Source organism: Xyrauchen texanus, chromosome 21, assembly GCF_025860055.1.
Source record: "Xyrauchen texanus isolate HMW12.3.18 chromosome 21, RBS_HiC_50CHRs, whole genome shotgun sequence".
Taxonomy (NCBI): Eukaryota; Metazoa; Chordata; class Actinopteri; order Cypriniformes; family Catostomidae; genus Xyrauchen; species Xyrauchen texanus.
The window spans coordinates 25,338,950-25,359,392 of NC_068296.1; the positions used below are offsets into that span (position 1 = coordinate 25,338,950).

At 36.1% G+C, this 20,443-nt stretch overlaps 1 protein-coding gene across 5 annotated transcripts; it reads left to right on the top strand.

Moving 5' to 3' along the window:
* The first annotated feature begins 2,960 nt into the window (after nucleotides 1-2,960).
* LOC127661995 (AMP deaminase 3-like) lies at nucleotides 2,961-20,333 on the top strand. 5 transcript variants are annotated; one of them, XM_052153005.1, is made up of 16 exons: nucleotides 2,961-3,057; nucleotides 3,161-3,232; nucleotides 9,458-9,680; nucleotides 9,784-9,955; nucleotides 10,834-10,999; nucleotides 11,469-11,688; nucleotides 12,285-12,414; nucleotides 12,521-12,715; nucleotides 12,828-12,959; nucleotides 14,128-14,291; nucleotides 15,574-15,700; nucleotides 15,989-16,152; nucleotides 16,327-16,447; nucleotides 18,740-18,913; nucleotides 19,047-19,157; nucleotides 19,417-20,333. In XM_052153005.1, the coding sequence occupies exons 3-16, from the start codon at nucleotides 9,460-9,462 to the stop codon at nucleotides 19,591-19,593; spliced, it is 2,274 nt and encodes a 757-aa protein (XP_052008965.1). In that variant the 5' UTR covers nucleotides 2,961-3,057; nucleotides 3,161-3,232; nucleotides 9,458-9,459; the 3' UTR covers nucleotides 19,594-20,333. The 5 variants fall into 5 exon arrangements, with proteins under 5 accessions (XP_052008965.1, XP_052008962.1, XP_052008961.1 ...); XM_052153002.1 differs by lacking the exon at nucleotides 2,961-3,057 and adding an exon at nucleotides 3,772-3,869 and having other exon boundaries at nucleotides 3,182-3,232; XM_052153001.1 differs by lacking the exons at nucleotides 2,961-3,057; nucleotides 3,161-3,232 and adding an exon at nucleotides 3,279-3,869.
* The last annotated feature ends 110 nt before the right edge of the window (nucleotides 20,334-20,443 follow it).

Consider the following 20,443-nt stretch of genomic DNA (forward strand, 5'->3'; position numbering starts at 1 on the left):
GTTTTTCTTTATTAATAGTAAATCTACTGTAAAGAAAATAATTAGTTATATGTCGCACCAGTTTGTCCTGAACAATAATGAGTGATATGAATTAAAAAAAAATGTTTTATGACAAACCACTGATATAAATATAGAACTGGATTGCTCATAACCTCATATCAGTGAAGCCACTGTGCCACCATATTACTATGCCCAAACATTCCAATGTCCCCATTGACTTAATAGGAAATCCTCTAATTTCAGCGAGTAAACATTAGTCATTCAATTACCTATTTTATATCTGAAATCTGCATGTACATCCCTACAATGCAAATGTAATTATTTATATTTAAAGTTGAGAATGTTTCCTGTTTCTTGAAAGCCTGTGCGCATTATGTATATCTACTGTACATATCAAACATCCACCTCTAACAAACTTCATCCGATTCAAACTTCATTTCACTGAAACTGAGTTAAGATACAAACAGACATTTTCAGACTTAATTATTGTGAACATCGAAGTGTTTGTTCAGAGTTACTTGTTTTATGTTTTCATCAAAAAAGTGTCTTTGAATAAGACCACGCAATCTCTCTCTCAGAGATTGAGGGAGAGATACGCAATACGCTATATTTAAATGTCAAACGAACACAGAATTTATTACATGTATCCATGCATGACTAGCCAGTGCTTCAATATGAAAACAGGCAAATCCTGGGCATTTTAGGCGATTTAAAAATTGACCCTCAGAGGCAAACAAACATGTTGTCATCCCAAAACAAGCAAATATTACAGCTTTTAATACTTACATAGCAACTTGTGGATAGTTTTCCCACTTCATTTGGGGATTGTTGTACTGCACTGGTAGACTGAACAAAGGGGCAGGTGGTTGCTCTGATATTGTGATCCACATATATCTTCTCCCTCATAACGAATATGTTATTTAAACATATCAATGAAACAGTTAATTAAACATTAAACATGATTGCCACAAATGGCGAAATGCAACTGTCATATCCGCAGGTCAGAGACAGAACAGGGTGTTTTCTCCTGTCAGTCATTGATGCGCTGACAGTTTAGGCATACCAAGATGGCCGATCGAACACTTCCGGTGGCTTCACCTCCTGGAAGCAGTTTGATGTTGCTTCAGCAGTCCAGTTCTATTTATATAGCAGTGTGACAAACCAATTTTGCCTGGCTCCCACATTTATTGTTTGAATGGCAAATATAATATTAATCAAGGTAACCATCACTTCCCATGTGAGAATATGTATTTTTTTTGTAATTAACAATTTCAGACATTTCTGAGAATGCTGTGGAAAAGTAATGTATCAGATAAGCACATAGCAATTGATGGTAAGCACATAGCCATCCTTAGAAATTAAAATATTTCAAAGTAATTTTATTCAATTTAAAGCAGAACTTGAATCTTGAAGCAGTTGACTGTGTATTTCTCACTTTTCTGTAAACCAAGAAATAAAAAATAAAAACCTGATGATGGTATTCAATTATATATTATCTTATTCAGTCCATTTTCTACTGTAAATCTAAACATTGACTTTCTCTTTACCAAAAAAGGACTTAAATATTGATCTGTTTCTCACCCACATCTATCATATCGCTTATAGAAGTTATAGAAAAGAAGTTCAGATTATGTTACATATCGTACATTTAGCTGTATGAAATATACTGTATAGTAAATAGGTCTATCAGTTGTATAGGACAGAAAAGAGTAAAAACACACACACACACACACACACACACACTTTCATACACTGATATTACATCGTCCCCATTATAATATTAATAGACAAAGCTTTAAACAGCTGATTTAAATGCATGTGATAGTTTTGTTTTGTCTAATGTTAACCATTTAAAATTCGCACTGATCTTCGAGCTTAGTGGTTGTACGTTTTTCTGCAACTAATATGTCACTCTGTTTACTATGGTTACTAAGAATATATGAACGACTTCTCAACTGCCCAATTGCAGACCATTTGAAAGCTCTTAGTTGCCAATCCGAACGCAGGAGGCGGGACCTGCTAGAATACGGGTGGGGGTTGTTGTCTGTTACTACTCGATCTATGACGGGGAAAAATAATGCGTTGCACCCACATCGGGCCGCCATGTTGAGATCGCATGACAAAAATGGGGACGCTAATAATAAGAATACTAATAATAAAACACTTTCCCAGTAATCCAAGCACATAAAAAATAAAATAAAATAAAATAAAAGTATATCGAAACTATGACTCAGCACCCATAATACAGAGTGAGGACAAATGCCAGGACTTCAAATGGTAAACCAAGCACACAACATGCCACAGTGTCTAAGCACAGACCACCAACAAGAATGTCCATTGAAGTGTCATATAAGATGTAAAAAATAAAACAAATGCTGGGCATTTTAATTTTTTACATAAGCAGATATTCCCCTTTCACATATTCCTAAATTGGAATAGGTGCAATAAAAAATCTCCATACAAACATTTTCACTGGCCCCTCTAAAAAAAAAAAAAGAAAAAAAAGACATTCACTTTTTAGTAATGATAAACTTTTTGCTGATTGAATTACATTTTCAGCCATTTCTACTGAAGCCTGCAAGACTCAAAAAAGCCTTGTGTTAGTCAACTAAACATCACCTTGGTGAGAAGTTTGTGTCAGCACAATTCACACCAATGTTGAATATATCACAGAAAAACTACTTTTTAATTTTGCAAGGCTCAAAAATACATTATCGTGATCAACATATGTAACATTTATCCTTATTGTTAAGCCCTGCAAAGTAAACATTATTATGCAAAACACAATAAAGGATACACGCCTGGTCAAGTTCCAGAGAAATGTCATAAGCCAATAGGAGAAAACACTGCATTTAATGTTTACTTTTACTCATACTATTTAGCTCTCTATCGACCAGCACTGAAAGGGTTAAGTGCTGTCTCATTTTTTTTTTTTTTTCCTTACTTGGCAAATCTTCACACCCAGTGACTGCTGTACTTCTAAGCTTAGCAGTGTCTCTTACAAGAGACAGAGAGAGTTCAAAGAAAGAAAGAGGTTGCAGGGAAAAAGTCCTATAGGTGAGTAGGTTAATATCTCTAAAAGTTTGCTAATTCCTTGGAGCTAGGTTGCCACATTGGTAACACATGGTAACTTGTGTCTTCTCTTGAACATCTCCTGCAGGTCTGAACCTGTTGTTGGCTGATGACTCTTTCCACTCCTGTAGTGACAAAACCAATGTGGAGTTTTTGCACTGTAAATTAGCAAACATTCTTTTTGTTCTGCTTTGCATTGTTTGCACATTTTCCTTTATAAAATGCCTCAAACATTAAATGGGCAACATATCTGCAGTGTTGTTTATGGGTGGTAGCATTTACTTATTAAAGAAGTTCATGTTGTTTGCAGCTTACTTTTTGTGCTTGAAGACAAATAACATTCTAGCTCTTTAAAAAAGAGCTGATTCACTCTGAACTTTGTGAACCAAATTCAGCATATAGTATGTTGTAAAACAAATGCACTGGATTTTGAAGAAAGCACACCAGGAAATGACAATACCTTATGTGTTTTTCTTGTGGGTCTGACGTTGGAGAAATACTTCGTCAGATCAGTGTTAGCACTCATGAATTTCCTTCCTGTTTATGAAAAACAGTTACATTGGCAGTTAGCTTTCATCAATTGCTGTAAATAGCCAGTGGTGTTGATCGTGTTCCTTTAGTCTTACAAAATAATACCTAAAAGGTTTTATAAATATTTGTTAGGCATTGTGTTTCTTCTACTGTGTAATTTATTTTAAGCTTTGACTGGTTTTGGATTGCATCGTTTACACTGTTAATGATGAGGCGACGTGGAACCCCTCTGTCTAAGCAACAGTCAATACCCAACTTTGTGAGGGGTAAGTGCCCAATCAACTGACTACGTGAAAAATGACAAACATAAATGTTTTAAAATGTGGTAGCTTGCAGACATATTGTCTGCTATTGTATCACTTGATCAAAGTAGGTTAAAAGCATAGCATGTTGTGGTGCTCTTAACATTCTTAGTAAACTTGTCATAAAGTGCTATATTCAAAGAGCACTTAACATTTCTAAAAATAACCTCTTTGCAATGAAGCACTTTTCTAATACCATGCAAACAGAGTCTCGATGACTATAAACTTTAGTAACAATAACTTAACACCTAACAACTTTTCCATCCAAGGATTTTTTGCAAATACTTAAAATGTTGCAAAAAACTGGTTTGGAAACAGTTTTTGTCGAGAAAATTGGCATTGATGCAAAAATGTTGTGTCACATGACAGAATTTACCCCAGTCATTAGCCTGTGTTAATCATGATGATGGTATACATCATTGAAAGCCAATTTATTGTACACGAGAATGGATTGATCTTAACGGCATAGCACTGATCCGATGATGCAAATATAACACTTCCAGGAGTGCCAACACAAATATCTCGTATCATGCACACAGGGTTGGGAGGGTTACTTTGAAATGTATTCCACTACAGATAACAAAATGTCATTTGTAATGTATTCTGTTAGATTACTCAAGGTCAGTAACATATTCTAAATACTTTGGATTACTTCTTCAGCATTGGTAGATTTTTTTCACTTTTTTGACTATGACTTTGACTTGAATGCACATGTTAAATGCACATGTTAAAAATACATTCTCTTAAAAACCTAAATATATTCTGCTGTGTTGTCTCTAAAACAAGATACATCTAATTTATCTTGTTTTAAGGATTTTTAGTTATTTTTACAGGAAAACAATACAAAAATTATTATCAAGAATATGTCCTAATATCAAAGATCTTACTAGAAAAAAACAAATTATGATCAAGCGTGGATTTTCTTGATAAAAAAAAAATATGATTGTGCTGGTAACGTGCATGTAAAATGGCTAGAAATAGCATTGTAGCTTAGCATAAAGCTGACAAGTTACACAAGGTTTATTTCTATTTCTTCTGCTCCAAACTTACTTCAAACTTACTTCTCTGTCTGCTCGTATGAATGTAACACATCATGAGAAAGTGTTTCACCGCTGTTCAAATGCACTTTGGATCGCATCATTTACATGGATAAATGTTTTCCATCTGAAGGGACTAAATATTAAATGAAACAAATTACAATCAAATGCAAAGTAATCTGTTCAGTAATCAAAATATGTTTTTAATTTTACTGTATTCTAATTACCAATGATTTAAATTGTAACTGTAGTAGAAAACAGTTACTTATATTTTGTATTTTAAATACGTAATCCCATTACATGTATTCTGTTACTCCCCAACCCTGCATGCACATCGACAAGTGCACGGAGAACAAATTAATGGCCACTGTTTGTGATTAATTTAATCGCAGTAGCCATCCGTTTATTTATTAAAGTTTCTTTTCCTCACTATTCAAAATAATAGATGGCAGTCATGGAATTAGCCCATTATTAGCCATATCATTTCTGCGCACAAAGATGTTTTAAATTCAAATAAATACACAATACTAGGAGAAAACTTTCATTGTGCTTTTTTGGAACAATAATATTGCCCAATTCTACAAAATTATTGTTTATATTATATTTGAAAAAATGCCAGCAAAATTCCCTGTATTAAAATAGGATAAATAAATTACTAAATAAATGAATAAAGCATTAAATAGAATAATGAATTATCAAACTAAACAAAATATATATTTTTAGACCTATATATGCCTTTTCTTTACACAAACTTAAATTAGCCTCACCCTGTTCTGTTGACAAAAAAGTTGGCTGAATGACAATGACATATGACACAGTTTGGTTTATGTAACTTGAAAGCTCTAGGTGGAAATAATGTAAGAAATGTCTGTCTTTGTTTAGGGATTTTGGCAGAGGCACTTTGCTTGATGTGAAGGACAGGTGAAGGATAGAGCCAGGGCTATGCTGTAGGGTGGAGTTCAGTTTCTCCCAATTGTTTCCCTGCAAACAGAGACAAGGTCAGAGGAGACACAGTTTTATTAGGCACAAATAAACAGAGCTCTCGTAATCGTCACCAGCTTTATTCTCCGTGAAGTGTGGTAGCCTACTCGAAGCACAGGTAAATAAATGCCTCTCTTTTTCTGGTGTTTATCTAAATAGTGTGCTGAGCTGGTGTGTTTTCAGAATGCTTTTGAGACATTGCCACCCAAAGCAGTGGGGTATTAGTGTAAAGCCACACACTTATCAACCAGACTAAAATGTTTTGATACGACAGCATGTCTGATTTATTTTAAGCCTACCAAAGCTTTGGGTTCTTCCACACTCAGGGTCATTCAAAACAAGGGACAGTAAGTGCAGCTGTAGGCTGGGTAGGACATTATGAGATGCAGAGTACAGAGTATTCCTGTGGGTCATGTGCAGTGTGTCAGTGTTAGTTTCTGCTATCCAAAGGCTTGCTAATATTACTGCATGAGGCAGCATTTGTGCTGGAGGAGTTTAAGTTACATTGACATAGAAATGAATAACCTGATTCTAGTTACCAGTGCAGGGCAGGGCACAATTTTGTGTGGGCTGGTTTAAAACAAGTTGTAAATACACACTGAAAGCTGTTGTACTTGAAATATGTTTGCTGAGGTTATACTTGCAAATGTTAGCATAGCTCACTCACAGGATGGTTGAAAGTACAGTGGGGTTCAATAGTCTTGAGTCCACTTAAAAAAAGTGCCTTTTTCTTTTATTTAATATGTTTTTCCCCATTACAAATGATAAAATCAGTATACAAAATTAATAACTTAAAAAAATAATTAAATACGTTTTTAAGTATTTGGTATGTCCCTTGCATTATTCTTTAAATTTGCTTAGAATTTTATTTTTTTTTTTTTTTTCCCAACACGGTGCCTGGTAGTGTCAATTGTATGTGTTAAGCCACAGAGTATGCAGCCTGCCTTTAAAGGCTCAGCAACGTTACTGGAACATGAGTGAGCCAAGACACTGTCATCCTTACACAAACAGAGGGCCAGGAAAATAGACCAGTTTATCCTGACAGCTCGCAAGCTCCAGAAGCTGCCAGTCTTTAGAAGGGGCTCAGATTTAGTTCTAGCTCCCAAGAGCATGTTGTGACAACCAGTCAGGATTCTCTGACATGATGCTCTCAGACCCTTTAAATAGGGGGGAGAAGGATACTCAATACTAGAAAACACTGAAGCTTCCTCATAGACAAACAAGACCTAGAACTTATCAGCCACAGAAAAGTAGTGTCCAAGCACAGAGATCCAGAAAAACAGAACCATGGCAAGAATAGCTACTGAAGGTAAGAGAAAGAAAGTGTATATTCCAACATTCTGTACGATAGGGTTACTCAAGCAGAATGAAAGGGGTTAGAGACAGTCAAAAGACTGGATATTGGAATAGTCAGACTGAGAAGAGGGGAAAGCCGTGGCAAGCTTTTCGTTAACGAAAAGGTGACATTTTGAAGTGTTAAACGATGTGGCATGGGTTAAACAAAAGCTCAGGTCACATTTCCTCACCATATAACTAAGAGACCAGACATTTCCACTGGCTTTTAAGGGGTTAAAGAAATAATAAATTATTCTGTCAAAAGAATAGTTTTCTCTGATGTAATAGATTTATTACTCTCAGATATTCTTCAAAATAACCATACACGCTTTAAAGACAAAGTGCAGAACACAATGTATTGGGTGAGGCATACGTTGGAAAGACCTGGTTGCATTCACTTCCACATGTAGGGCACAGCTGTTCTAGAAGTACGGTGAAAGTGACTACTGGCATCTAGGTTTCCTAGATGGGCTGGGCTGGGAGTAGCCTGGAATTATCCATCTGATAGGCTTGTCAAGCATCTACATCGAAGGGTTGCAGACTGTTGACATTGCAGTGGTAGATTCAGTTACATGTCAACAGGGGTGGAAGTCAACAGAGAGGCTTTGACTTTGTAAATCTGCTTGCCTTCAAAAGTTGTTTATATTGATGGGCCTGACCTAGTTTTCAATGCTAAATAGGCACTGAGCCATTGCCTCATATTTAAGCATCATCTGATGTGAGATGGGAAAGGTGGCCAAGGAATGGGTAGCCATGACCTAACATTAAACTACAACTGACAGGATTTAAATGTGGTTTTGATTGCACATGCTGTTTGTGTGCAATGGGGATAGTTAGTGAGGTTTGTTTAGCATCTGGTGAATTAACCGTTTCTGCAATTCATACAAGTATTTGTCCTCGCTAGTGCCATATAGAGGAAATTAAAATGGGCATGTCATCCTGAAAAAATTGTGGACAAGCAATTCAGAAATTGGTTTTACAGGTCTAAAATAGATTGCAATCTGTTTTATATAAAGAAATTCAGATCTACATGAATATATTACATTCTGCCAACATACATTTTCAAATGTACCCAAACAAATGTGAGACAAATGGATCCTGTGTGACTTTTCACACATCCACATTTTGTTTTAATTCTTGTGACACAATAAACTAAAACAAAATATCACTCTCAACATATGTGGTACATTCAGTTCTGCTTCACAGTATTGGTTGTACACATCCATTTTGACATATCAAAAAACAATGATACAATATACTGGATAACATACTCCTGATACCTGACTAAGACCCAGGCAGATGAAGAGTGAAACCTGAACCGTGTGGCCAGATACTTGAGGACATGTTTACAACCATGATTTGTGCAGTGCAGTGGCAAAACTAGCATGATGTTCTCAACATACAGATCTCCTTTTCAGTCTTTGGGCTGTTTACTACCTTAAATAAAGTTTTAACATTTATGACAGAAATCAGCAATATTGGTCTTGACCAAAGTAGATACATAAGCCAAAATGCATTTCCCAAAAGACATTTCACAAATAATATTAGTGCCATGTCATTTAGATAAGTCTCAGGTCTTGTGGGTTTAGGGTTCATTTGGAGTTTCTCACTTGCCACACTGGTGGAACCCTCAGGAGATTTTCTAGACACAATTTAATAAAGCCTCAAATGTCATATTTATACACTCGGGGAACTTCAAAATATATTTCAAGAGCCTCAAAGCCTTTCCTTTGTGATGGAGTTACTGATTTAACCTTTGACAGTACTTACAATGGAGATCTTGCAGGAACTAAGAGCAAGTTTCTCAGGGAACTATAAGGGTGTTTGGAGGATCTCAGGGATCTTCCGCTGCTGTGTCAGCTAAGGAACTCCAAACGGTGCCTTGGGTGTATTTTAATTCTTACAGCGTATAATAGTTAGTATAGATACAGTCTAGTAATTCTAGATTGAGAGGTTGATGGAATGCCAGAGTAATGAAGGCACAGTTAAGCAAACACCCTGATATGGCAAAATGTACACCATATAAAAAGTATGCAAGGAATTGTTATTTTGTACATGGTGTACATTTTGTCATAACAGGGTGTTCCTAGACAACTGCTGATCACAAATAATGACTATACATAGATGAAGAGCACCAACATTATTGGCATTTACTGGATCTTTGTAATGCATCACTCCCTCTCCATCTTTGTTGCGCAGACATGCCACGTCAGTTCACAAAGATCTCCCACCATGAGGTGGATGAGAAGGTGTGTCTTCTGGCTGAGAAGGTTTATGCCTCAGCTCTCAGGGAAGAAGACAGTAAGAGCACCATGTCCATGTTCAGCGTCCCTGAGGACTGTCCCATTGGCTTGCACCAGGCCAAAGAGTGGGAGCTACGCAAAGAGCTGGCTGAGCAGAAATCAGAAGAATCTGTGAAAAGGTCAGTGTACTCTAATTTACCGCTGGTTGGTTGCAAAATTGGTTAACAATTTGCACTAGTGTGGAATTCAACATGTTATTCTTATACTTTTGTTCAATTCTAGGAAACAGAGTTTCAAGCTGATGCGCTCACACTCAATGTCCTTGCAGATCCCCAATGCTCGAGACTGGGCCATGTCTGTTATTTCACCCCTGCTGACCCCTACTGTAGACTCTTTACCTATCAATATTCCAGAATTCCAGAGGGTCACCATAAGTGGAGACTACTGCGCAGGGGTATGAGCCAAAAGCTGATTGGTTATAATGAATATTTGCAGGGGACACTAAAAAGAAGTTAATGGTTTTCAAAAAGGGGCTGAGTATTTCTTATTGTTATTTAATTTGAAACAAACAATTTAATAATAATAATTAAAAAAAAAAAAACATATTATTGAGAGGAATTAAGCTTTGGGCTTGAATTGTGTTAACTCATTCCTCCATTTAAGACAGCAATTCACACCTGTCTACCTTGTGTGATACTTGGTGTTTAGTTTAATTATTATTTGCATGACCAGTGGAGGTGTGGTGTAAGATTAAAATACTTTGAAAAGGGTGGTAGATAAGAAATGGAATGGTAAAAGAAAGCATTGTGATAAATATCCATTAAACAATTATCAATGTTTGGATATTCATTACAGGAGCATGACTGTCTTGTTTACATGTGTCTTCTATATCTCTAAGGTTAAAGTATCTATTAAATCATAAAGGAAATTTTATGGATTTTACAGTAGTCCACATCTTTTAGCTTTGAGGCTGTCTATGTGCTAATGTGCCCATTAAGAGTCCATAGTAGAGAAAACTAATGTTTACCAGATCTACTGTATGCATTTAAAGTCTCCCGCTTCCAAAGAAAACTGGCAAAAAGATGAAAAAAAAACTTCCCAAATTCCTGTTTAAAGACAATACATTAACTAAGGAAAGAAAGTGACATTCATCAAACAATTTCATGAGGCTTTTAAGCAATACTATGCACCATATAAACTAACTTTCACAGACAATTTGTTACAATTACTAATATGGCATTTATGCATTGTTATTGAGCCTGAAAGAGTTTAATTACTGTTGGTGATGTATGCATATCCAATAATTGATTTCTCTGTGATCAATTATGCCAGATAACAGTCGAGGACTATGAGCAAGCAGCCAAAGCTCTGCTGGCAGCACTCTTTATCAGAGAAAAATATTCTCGGCTGGCATACCACCGTTTCCCCAGAACCACTGCCAGATTTCTAAGAAGTGCCAATAATGAGAAATGGAGTGAGGAGGAAGAAGTGTTGCCAGGTTTGTCACAGTTGACAAATGTTCAAGAACCTTTGGATGACCAATAATGACAACAGCTATGAGTAATTTAAAGGGATAATTTTCCTCAATAATGAAACTTCTGATATAATTTACTCACTCTTATTTTGTTCCAAACTATGACTTTCTTGCTCCATGCAACATAAAAGCCTCAGTCACCATTCACTTTCATTTGATCTTTTTTTTATACAATGAAAGTGAATGGTGACTGAGGCTAAAATAAATATAGCATTTTCATTTGTGGGCAAACTATCCCTTTAACTATCAAATTACTGTCTTATTAACATACAGTCTCAAAGTTTAGGTTGTTAGGTTTGGAAAAGTGGTATTATAAAATTCCAGTACTGTTTCTTTCTATATACTGTACCTTGTGACTTAAATATAATATGATATTAGTGTTCATCAGCTTTAAAAAGAAACTCACTTTCATGCTTTCTACCCATGGAAACAGACATCTGCCCCTGTCCAAGTGAGGGTCAGGATCCTTACAGTATGGAAGACATCCCACAGAATCTGAACTACTGCCTGAAGATGAAAGATGGAATCATAAATGTTTACGATAATGAGGATGCCTTAAAAAAGGATCAGCCACGGAGCTTGCCTTATCCCGACATGGAAACCTTTGCTATTGACATGAGCTATGTGCTTGCCATGATTGCAGATGGGCCAACGTGAGTTCAGTTATATTAGCTTCCTCATTATCAATACCTTGAGCTGATCGAGAAAAGGATGTTATAACAATCCAATATGACACTCATTTCATGAAAATGCTTCTATGTTTTCTACATACTGTATATTTAGTTTTTGTCATTTACAAATTATATGTTCAGAATAGAGATTTAAATGAAAAGTTGAACTGAAAAATTAACATGAATTTCAGAATTCCTTGTACAAACCTGATGATTCATGTTATGATCAACCAAGCCTGATTTGAAATTGTTTCAGTGAGCATTGTGCTTCAATGAAAGCAAGGAAATCTGGCCCACTATACAAAGGAGTTCTTTTCTTTTTCATGTCATAATGTTTCTTGTCCAAATTCTAAAACTTGCTTTTTTCTAGGTATAAATTAGGTTTATACCCTCATATTTTAATGTTGGCTCAGACTTTTGAACCCCTTGTACATGCTGAATGTCTCTATTTCTAATATATATATATATATATATATATATACACACACACACACACACACACACATAATGCTTTAAATGAGAATTAACCAAAAGGAAATCAATGTAGAGCAAGGATGAGACCTTTTCTATTCTTATAGGAAGACCTATTGTCACAGAAGGCTTAACTTTCTGATGTCCAAGTTCCATCTGCATGAAATGCTGAATGAGATGGCTGAGTTGAAGGAACTGAAAGGTGTTCCTCACAGAGACTTCTACAATGTCAGAAAGGTATTTCTGACAATCTTTGATTTCAGTTAAAGTTGCACCAAAATCGATGATTATACTACTCCTAAAACCAAATTTTCTTTACTTTTAAATATTTGTGAATATTTAGGTTGATACTCACATTCATGCAGCTGCGTGCATGAACCAGAAGCATCTTCTCAAGTTCATCCAGGATACCTATCAGACAGAAGCAGATCGGGTGGTTCTGGAGGAGAATGGAAAGAAGATAACCCTCAAACAGGTGTTTGAGAATCTGAAAATTGACCCTTATGATCTCACAGTAGACTCGCTGGATGTCCACGCTGTACGTATGCCAGACATACTCAGGACCTCCAAAGAATGTTTGAGCTTTTTGTGTTTTCATGCAGAAAAGATCATGCAGCAATTAAGAAAGTGCCCTATTGTTTATGTTTCAGGGCAGACAAACGTTTCATCGTTTTGATAAATTCAATTCCAAATACAACCCAATGGGTGCAAGTGAGCTCAGAGAGATCTACCTCAAAAGTGATAACTACATCAATGGAGAATATTTCGCACGTCTCATCAAGGTAAAATTATGCACCTGACATAATGATTACATTAACTAAGATCCATCATAAATTTGGTTGGTTGGTTAACTTGATTATCCACATTATGGAAAATTGTCTCTGGCTTTACCATACAATACATCACAAACAATATATAAATATACATTAAAAAGGGATGCAAGTCAAGACAGAAGTCACCAATCCCTTGCATTTAAAATTTTAACAGCATTGGGCACAAAAGATAACTGATAAACTTTCTTCATTGCACGTGGTAGCCTATAACATCTCCCTGATGACAACCGGTGAAACTCACCATGAAGAGGGTGAGACACATCCCCTACTATCACTAAAGCCTTTTGCTTGACTTTACATGTATATAGATCATTCAAATGTCTTTGTGTCTTGCCGATTATCTTACTGGCTTTATTTACAATCTTGGTCATTTTGACCCTGTTTTTAACACTCAAATTACCATACCACAAGGTTATTTTAAAAGTTTAAATACTTTCAACTAAATTCTTATAGACCATTTCAATTATGTTCTTACTCACACCAAAGTGATTTAACCTCCTGATCAAATACAACCTTTGTTGAGCTTTCTTACAAATGCTGTCAGTATTCTCTATAAAACTAAGTTGAGCATCTATGTGTATCCCCAAATACTTCATATTACAAACAAATTAAATTGTATTCCCATGAAGTTTTACAGGTTCCAACTTCAAAATATTCCTCTTATCTCCAGTAATTACCAATTCTTTTGTTTTATCCACATTTATCTCAAGTGCACTCAGCTGACACCACTCAAAATGGTGTTTATGTGCTCTTGGTATGTGCGAGTCCTACCTATTTCTCCAACTTGCAAAAGACCCATGAGAGCCATATCATCAGCATATTTAAAAAGACTAAACACCTTATTTATAATTGTAAATTGTGTTCTCATTAATATACAAAGAAAAGAGTAACGTTGATAAAATTGCTCCTTGTGTGGCTCCTGTGTTTAAAATAATTGTTCCAGACATGTTGCCATTAACAATCACTCTTTGTGGACGTTTAGAAAGGAAATCTTTAATCCACCAAATAAATCCCCCGTTAATCCTCAAATCAATCAAAAAAGTTTCCCTTACTGAGCATCCCAGTCATTATCTTAAGTGAAAGAAACATACTATCGCATAATTTTGGTCTTTTGCAGGAGGTTGCTCATGAGTTGGAGGAGAGTAAATATCAGCATGCAGAACCCCGTCTCTCCATTTATGGCCGAGCTCCTGAAGAGTGGGAGAGCCTGTCAAAATGGTTTATCCAGCACAAGTTGCACTCCCCTAACATGAGATGGATCATACAGGTGCCCAGGATCTAGTAAGTCCTCTTGTAATGTTCATGAACTCAATGTACAGTATATGAAATTACCAGACACTTTCCACTCAACCCATATTTTAGGTTTATGAATTTGTCAAATGCTTTTATCAGTGATGTCTAGATGGTAAGGCTCAATCTGCAAAGTCTCACAAAAGTCGCATTTGCTGCCACTAAGGTAAGGGTTAAGTTTAGGCAAAGTCCCTTTCAAGGCAAGTCAGTCCACTCGGTGGGAATCATAGGAAAGCACATGGGCAGTTATTTTCTATGGATACAAGTAACATAAAAGTAAAGAGCTTTTACTTGAATGGGGAAAGACTAAAATCTCTAAAATGGTTGGTCAAGATTATGTTAGAGATAATGTAAAGTCAGTTGATTTAAACTGCAAAATAAACCCAGACATTATTCCACTTATTACAAGGCTACTAAATAAATAAATAAATAAATGGACATGAATTATTGATTTACGTTGAAATTGTTATGTGAGAAGAAATAATTTGCATCTGAGTTCAGGTGGTGTTAATTTTGCGAAAATGACTCATTATCCAGACTACTTACCAAATAAATAAATAAATGGACATCAAACATTAATGAGTTCAAATTATTTTTATTAGCTTACTTGTAGAGATCACAGCGTAATACAAGAAGTAGGAAAAATACCCGCAATACCCCGATGACTAGTCTGATATTTCTCAATCGCAGATGTACGGTTGTTACTCAGAAATATCAGACCACTAGATGGCGCTACTGACCAATCAGAATCGAGTATTCCAGAGCCTGTGTTAATAGATCAAATAAAATATTTCATATCAGCAGTAAAATTGGACAACAGTGGTATCATAAATTGTCCTTATTTAGCTCAGATCACGTTAATTACTGCTTTTTTCAGGCTATGCTTGTGCGTTCTCGAGTTGACTTGGAAGCAATGTCTGTATCTTAAAGGTGATTGGCTCTTTGACCTGTAAGGTAGGACTTCCTTTTTTACACCTGCCATTTTGAGGGTTCCAATTTTGCCCATTTAATTTTAATACAAGCAGTCCATCTTGCGCTAAACAGTCTCTGGGTTTAGGGGTAAGGTTATTATCTAAAGCCAATTAAAGTACAATCAAGCGACATATTTTATCAATATATGTTTTCCTTTGGGAATTGAACCCATAACCACTGTGTTGCTAGTGCCTTGCTCTACTGGATCAGCTACAGGAAGGAATTTTTGCTTGTACTGTAGTTCATATCCAATATTACAAAATGCAACAACATTCTCGAAATTGTGCATTTTGCTTTTTAGTGACATATTCAAATTAAAGAAGATCATTCCCAACTTTGCCAAAATGCTAGAGAACATCTTCCTCCCCCTGTTCCAGGCCACTGTTAACCCTCAGGAGCACAAAGAATTGCATGTCTTCTTGCAACACGTAAGTGCAGAATCACAGTTTTGTTGTATTAAACTTGCAAGACCAGTCAGAGCAGATTAATGTAACATTAGAACAATTAATGTTCAGCACTAAAATTAAAAGCATTAGAACACAGAACTCCCTTATGAACAATTAGTTTGTTCTCATGTCACACCCAGTGAAATAACAAATAACAAGAGAAAAAAATGTGTGTGCAGTTGAAGTACACCCAAATCAGTGGTGCAGTCATTAAGTATGGATACATCATACCAAAGATGTGGATACCTAATAAAGAAAGTTTTTATGCAGGTGACAGGGTTTGATAGTGTGGACGACGAGTCTAAACACAGTGATCACATATTCACTTATAAAAGTCCAAAACCTGAAGTGTGGACCCAAGAGGAAAACCCTCCATACACATATTACCTCTTCCATATGTATGCCAACATCATGGTACTCAACAACCTGCGCAAGTAAGTCAAGCACTGATTTCAGTGTTAATAATCATTGTCATCACAAAATATACTAATATCTAAACATTATTCCATGTTTGTTGTTCTGTTCAAGGCTTATTTATTTCTGAAATGTTTAGGGACTTGGAATTGAAGTAACAATCCATTTGAACAGTACATATGTTTATGTTGCAGAGAGCATGGTCTCAATACCTTCCAGTTCCGCCCTCACTGTGGTGAGGCAGGATCCATCACTCATCTGGTGTCAGCCTTCCTCACTGCTGACAACATCTCTCATGGACTCAACCTGAAGAAGGTCAGCCTTTAAGACCAACTGCATGCACGTCAAACCACACATTACACACAAAGACATCTTAGTGCAGTTTCATAGTTCACTGAATACAAAAATCTGAAATAATGACAAAACCTTGGTCTTTGTTGAGATACTGTGTTATAATGAGAGAGTAACAGTTTTAAGTAGCACATCAACATAGTTTCTGCTACGAAAATGCATGATACCTCAAAATGTGCAGCTTCTTGTGGAGTGGTTACTTTTCTAAGTGATCAGACCTACTGTACGATTTTCACCTAGAAGAAGATAAAAAGGACAGAAATAAATGAATCCATAGACTTACAGTTGTGGCCAAAAATATTGGCACCCTTGGTAAATATGAGCAAAGAAGGCTGAGAAAAAAAAAACTAAATTCATTGTTTATCCTTTTGATCTTTCTTTAAAAAAAAAAATCTAACCTTTAATTGAAGTAAAACAATTGAAACAGGGGAATATCTCATTATTAAATAAATTGTCATAATTATTGGCACCCTTTTATTCAATACTTTTGCTTTTTGTAAATTATTGCCCTGATGGTGGAAATTGTCATTTTCAATGCTTTGGCTATTTTTTTTATTGCCACTTCCCATTTTTGAAGCTCAACCATCTTTTGCCCACATCAGAACTATATTCTTTATTCTAACCCACTGTGATTGATGATGATTAAGGGAATTTGGCCTGTGTGTTACCTCATATTTATACCCCTGTGAAACAGGAAGTCATGGCTGAACAATTTCATGTTCCCCAGGTGCACTAAACGTTTATAATATGAATGGAAATATGCTTCAGATATATTTTACTCATAAGAATTTCTAGGGGTGCAATAATTGTGGCCAACGTGTTTTGGAGAAAATATTTATTAATGAGCTATTTTCCCTCTTTCAATTGTTTTACATCAATTAAAGGTTAGATTGTTGTGAATTTTTTGAACAAACATTCAAAATGATAAACTATGCAGATTTGTTTTTCACTGCCTTTTTTGCTCATATTTACCAATGTTGCCAATATTTTTGGCCACCACAGTGCCACATAAAGAGGGACCGGAGCCATTTTTTGGGTTGAAAATATCATTCATTCTTTGAGTAGGGCAATAGCTGTTTTCAAGTGCACCTTAGAAGCTACTACAACGGAGTTGGGCATTCGTTATTACATATTACATGACATGTCATGCATTCAAGTCAGAAACAAAATACATAAGTAAACTACAACAAATACGCAACGAATAAGCATAAGTGAATTCACCTGCATTACCTTTTACAATACCTTTGTGATTTATTTTTACATTGCATTGTATCTGACAAATTATTAATTAATATACATAAAACAAATTGCAAAGGTTGAGAGAGTCATTAGCTTTACTTTAGTTGACTATAAAATCTGTCATGGTATACTGTATATCTAATTAATATTATTTACTATTTAATTAAAGCTAAAACTTTCCATCATCTTTATGTCTGCAAGCTTCTTCCAAGGTCACAACTCAGGAATCATCTAGATTCATTGAGCACTTTATTAGAAACACCTTTACCAATACATATTCATGTGATTATCTAAACAGCCAATCGTGTGGCAGCAGTGCAATGCATAAAATCAGGCAGATATGGGTCAGGAGCATCAGAATGGGGATAAAAATGTGATCTCAGTGATTTCGACCATCGCATGATTGTTGGTGCCAGATGGGCTGGTTTGAGAATTTCTGTAACTGCAGAGCTCATGGGATTTTCACACACAACAGTCTCTACAGTTTACTCGTAATGGTGCCAAAAACAAAAAACGAGCTGACAGAAAGGCTATAGTAACTCAGATAACATCTCAAAATAGCATCTCAGAATGGACAACAGGTCGCAAAATAGCATCTCAGAATGGACAACACGTCGAACCTTGAGGCAGATGGGCAACAACAGCAGAAGACCACATCAGGCACTTTATTAGGACCATAGTGTTCCTAATAAAGGTGAATGTGCATCTTCCCTTGTTCATTTACAATATGTCCTCGAAATTATAATATTTCTGACTCTACTTGAAGGCTGCATATTTTGACTTCGGCCAGTAAGTAACCACCAGAACAACTACCCAGAACACTCTAGAAACCCTTTTGCAATGCATTAGCAACTGCCCAGAACACCCTGGCAGCCTCATAGCAATATGCTCTCAACCTCCCACAACACCATAGGATCATGATGGCGAGTTTTGTGCTAACAATCACTTCTCACACTTTCAATAGTAAATGTAAATATTAAGTTGTGGTTTAACATTTATTCTTTCTAAATTTGACAGAGTCCTGTGCTGCAGTACCTGTATTACTTGGCCCAGGTGCCCATTGCCATGTCTCCTCTAAGCAACAACAGCCTGTTCCTGGAGTATTCCAAGAATCCCCTCAGGGAGTTCCTGCAAAAGGGCCTGTGTGTGTCCCTCTCCACAGATGACCCACTGCAGTTCCACTACACCAAGGTAAGGGAGAGCAAATACTGGGATATAGCAACAAGCACAGCCACAAAATTAGTTAATCATTAATGAATATAGAATCATAGAGTTGTCAGGTAACATGGTTTTATGTTAATTTTTTTTGTGTGTGTACTTGAAGGAGGCCTTGATGGAGGAGTATGCCATAGCAGCACAGCTGTGGAAGCTGAGTACATGTGATCTGTGTGAGATTGCCAGAAATAGTGTCCTTCAGAGTGGTCTATCTCATCAGGTACTTAAAATAACTTTGTTCTCACCGTCCCGACCTCTAAGCATGTTCTTTATAGGCGACGTACATAATTTCTGCTCCACTTGTGTCAACAAATGAAAATGCAAAACTACTTCGATTTTATTCACAGAAAATACACATGGTTGGAAATCCCCATTTGCTTTGATTGTTCTTGAATTATCATTTAATTTAGCTTGAGTGAATTTTTTTTTATGGTTTCTGCTTATTTCAGTGTTAGCTGACCATTACATTTCCCTTGTAGGAGAAGAAGCACTTCCTGGGTGAGAATTATCTAGAGGATGGAACAGAGGGAAATGATATCCGTATGACAAATGTGGCACATATCCGGATGGCCTATCGGCTGGAGACATTGTGCAATGAGCTCAGCTTCCTTGTAGAAGCTGTCAAGTCTGAAACCTTGGCTGCACAAGCCCCATAAACTGCAGCGGAGTGATAGATAGAGTAAAGCCTGGGGCCACACAAGTGGGCCAGACATCAAGTGACAATGGAAACCTTATCTTTCTACAGTAAATGTAGCAAACACAATGCACAACAGAGCCACGGTGTACTCCTTGGGGCAACATCATTCCCTACGTGGTAGCAAGCCATGGAGCCAATTATGGAATTAAGTGACTTATCCATCCCATAGTGCATTATAGGTGTGGATATATCCACTTCACATTATAAATCCATTCAATTAAAATGGACAGATCTAATACAATGTTACTGTATTTTGCATGTTTTCTGAAATGTTTTTCTTTTAAGGGAGCATACATATTTGTTACCTTTTATAAAAGAGGGAGTCTATGAGTTTGACTTTAACAAAAAAAATGTTTTCTATTCAGCTAATTGTTTTACATAAAAGAGAGAGTGGCACAGAAACTGGACCTAATATCTGTCTTTAGGAACCAGTTTGATTGCAACTTGAGATTCTGGAACATGGGCTACCAATGGGGTAGAGCTTTATTTTTTGAAAAATAAAAATAAAGAAAATCGTGAACTTGAATGCGCACATTTGTACACCACCACAGATGTTAGATGTTTTTGTAACAGATGTGATACATTGTATGGGTGCTGAGTTTCAGAAGAGCTTTTAGAAAACATATATGAAAGCTGAATGCAGTATGTAAATAAATGCATTCATAAAATAAAATAAATAAACTAGATTTTAAGTCCCATCAAAAAATGTCATGCTTGATCAATATGTTATAATATATTACCAGATTCCTTGTTAATCTTACTCAATGCTGCAGCCCAGTGGAAGAATTGGGAAAATTTTAAAGCATTCA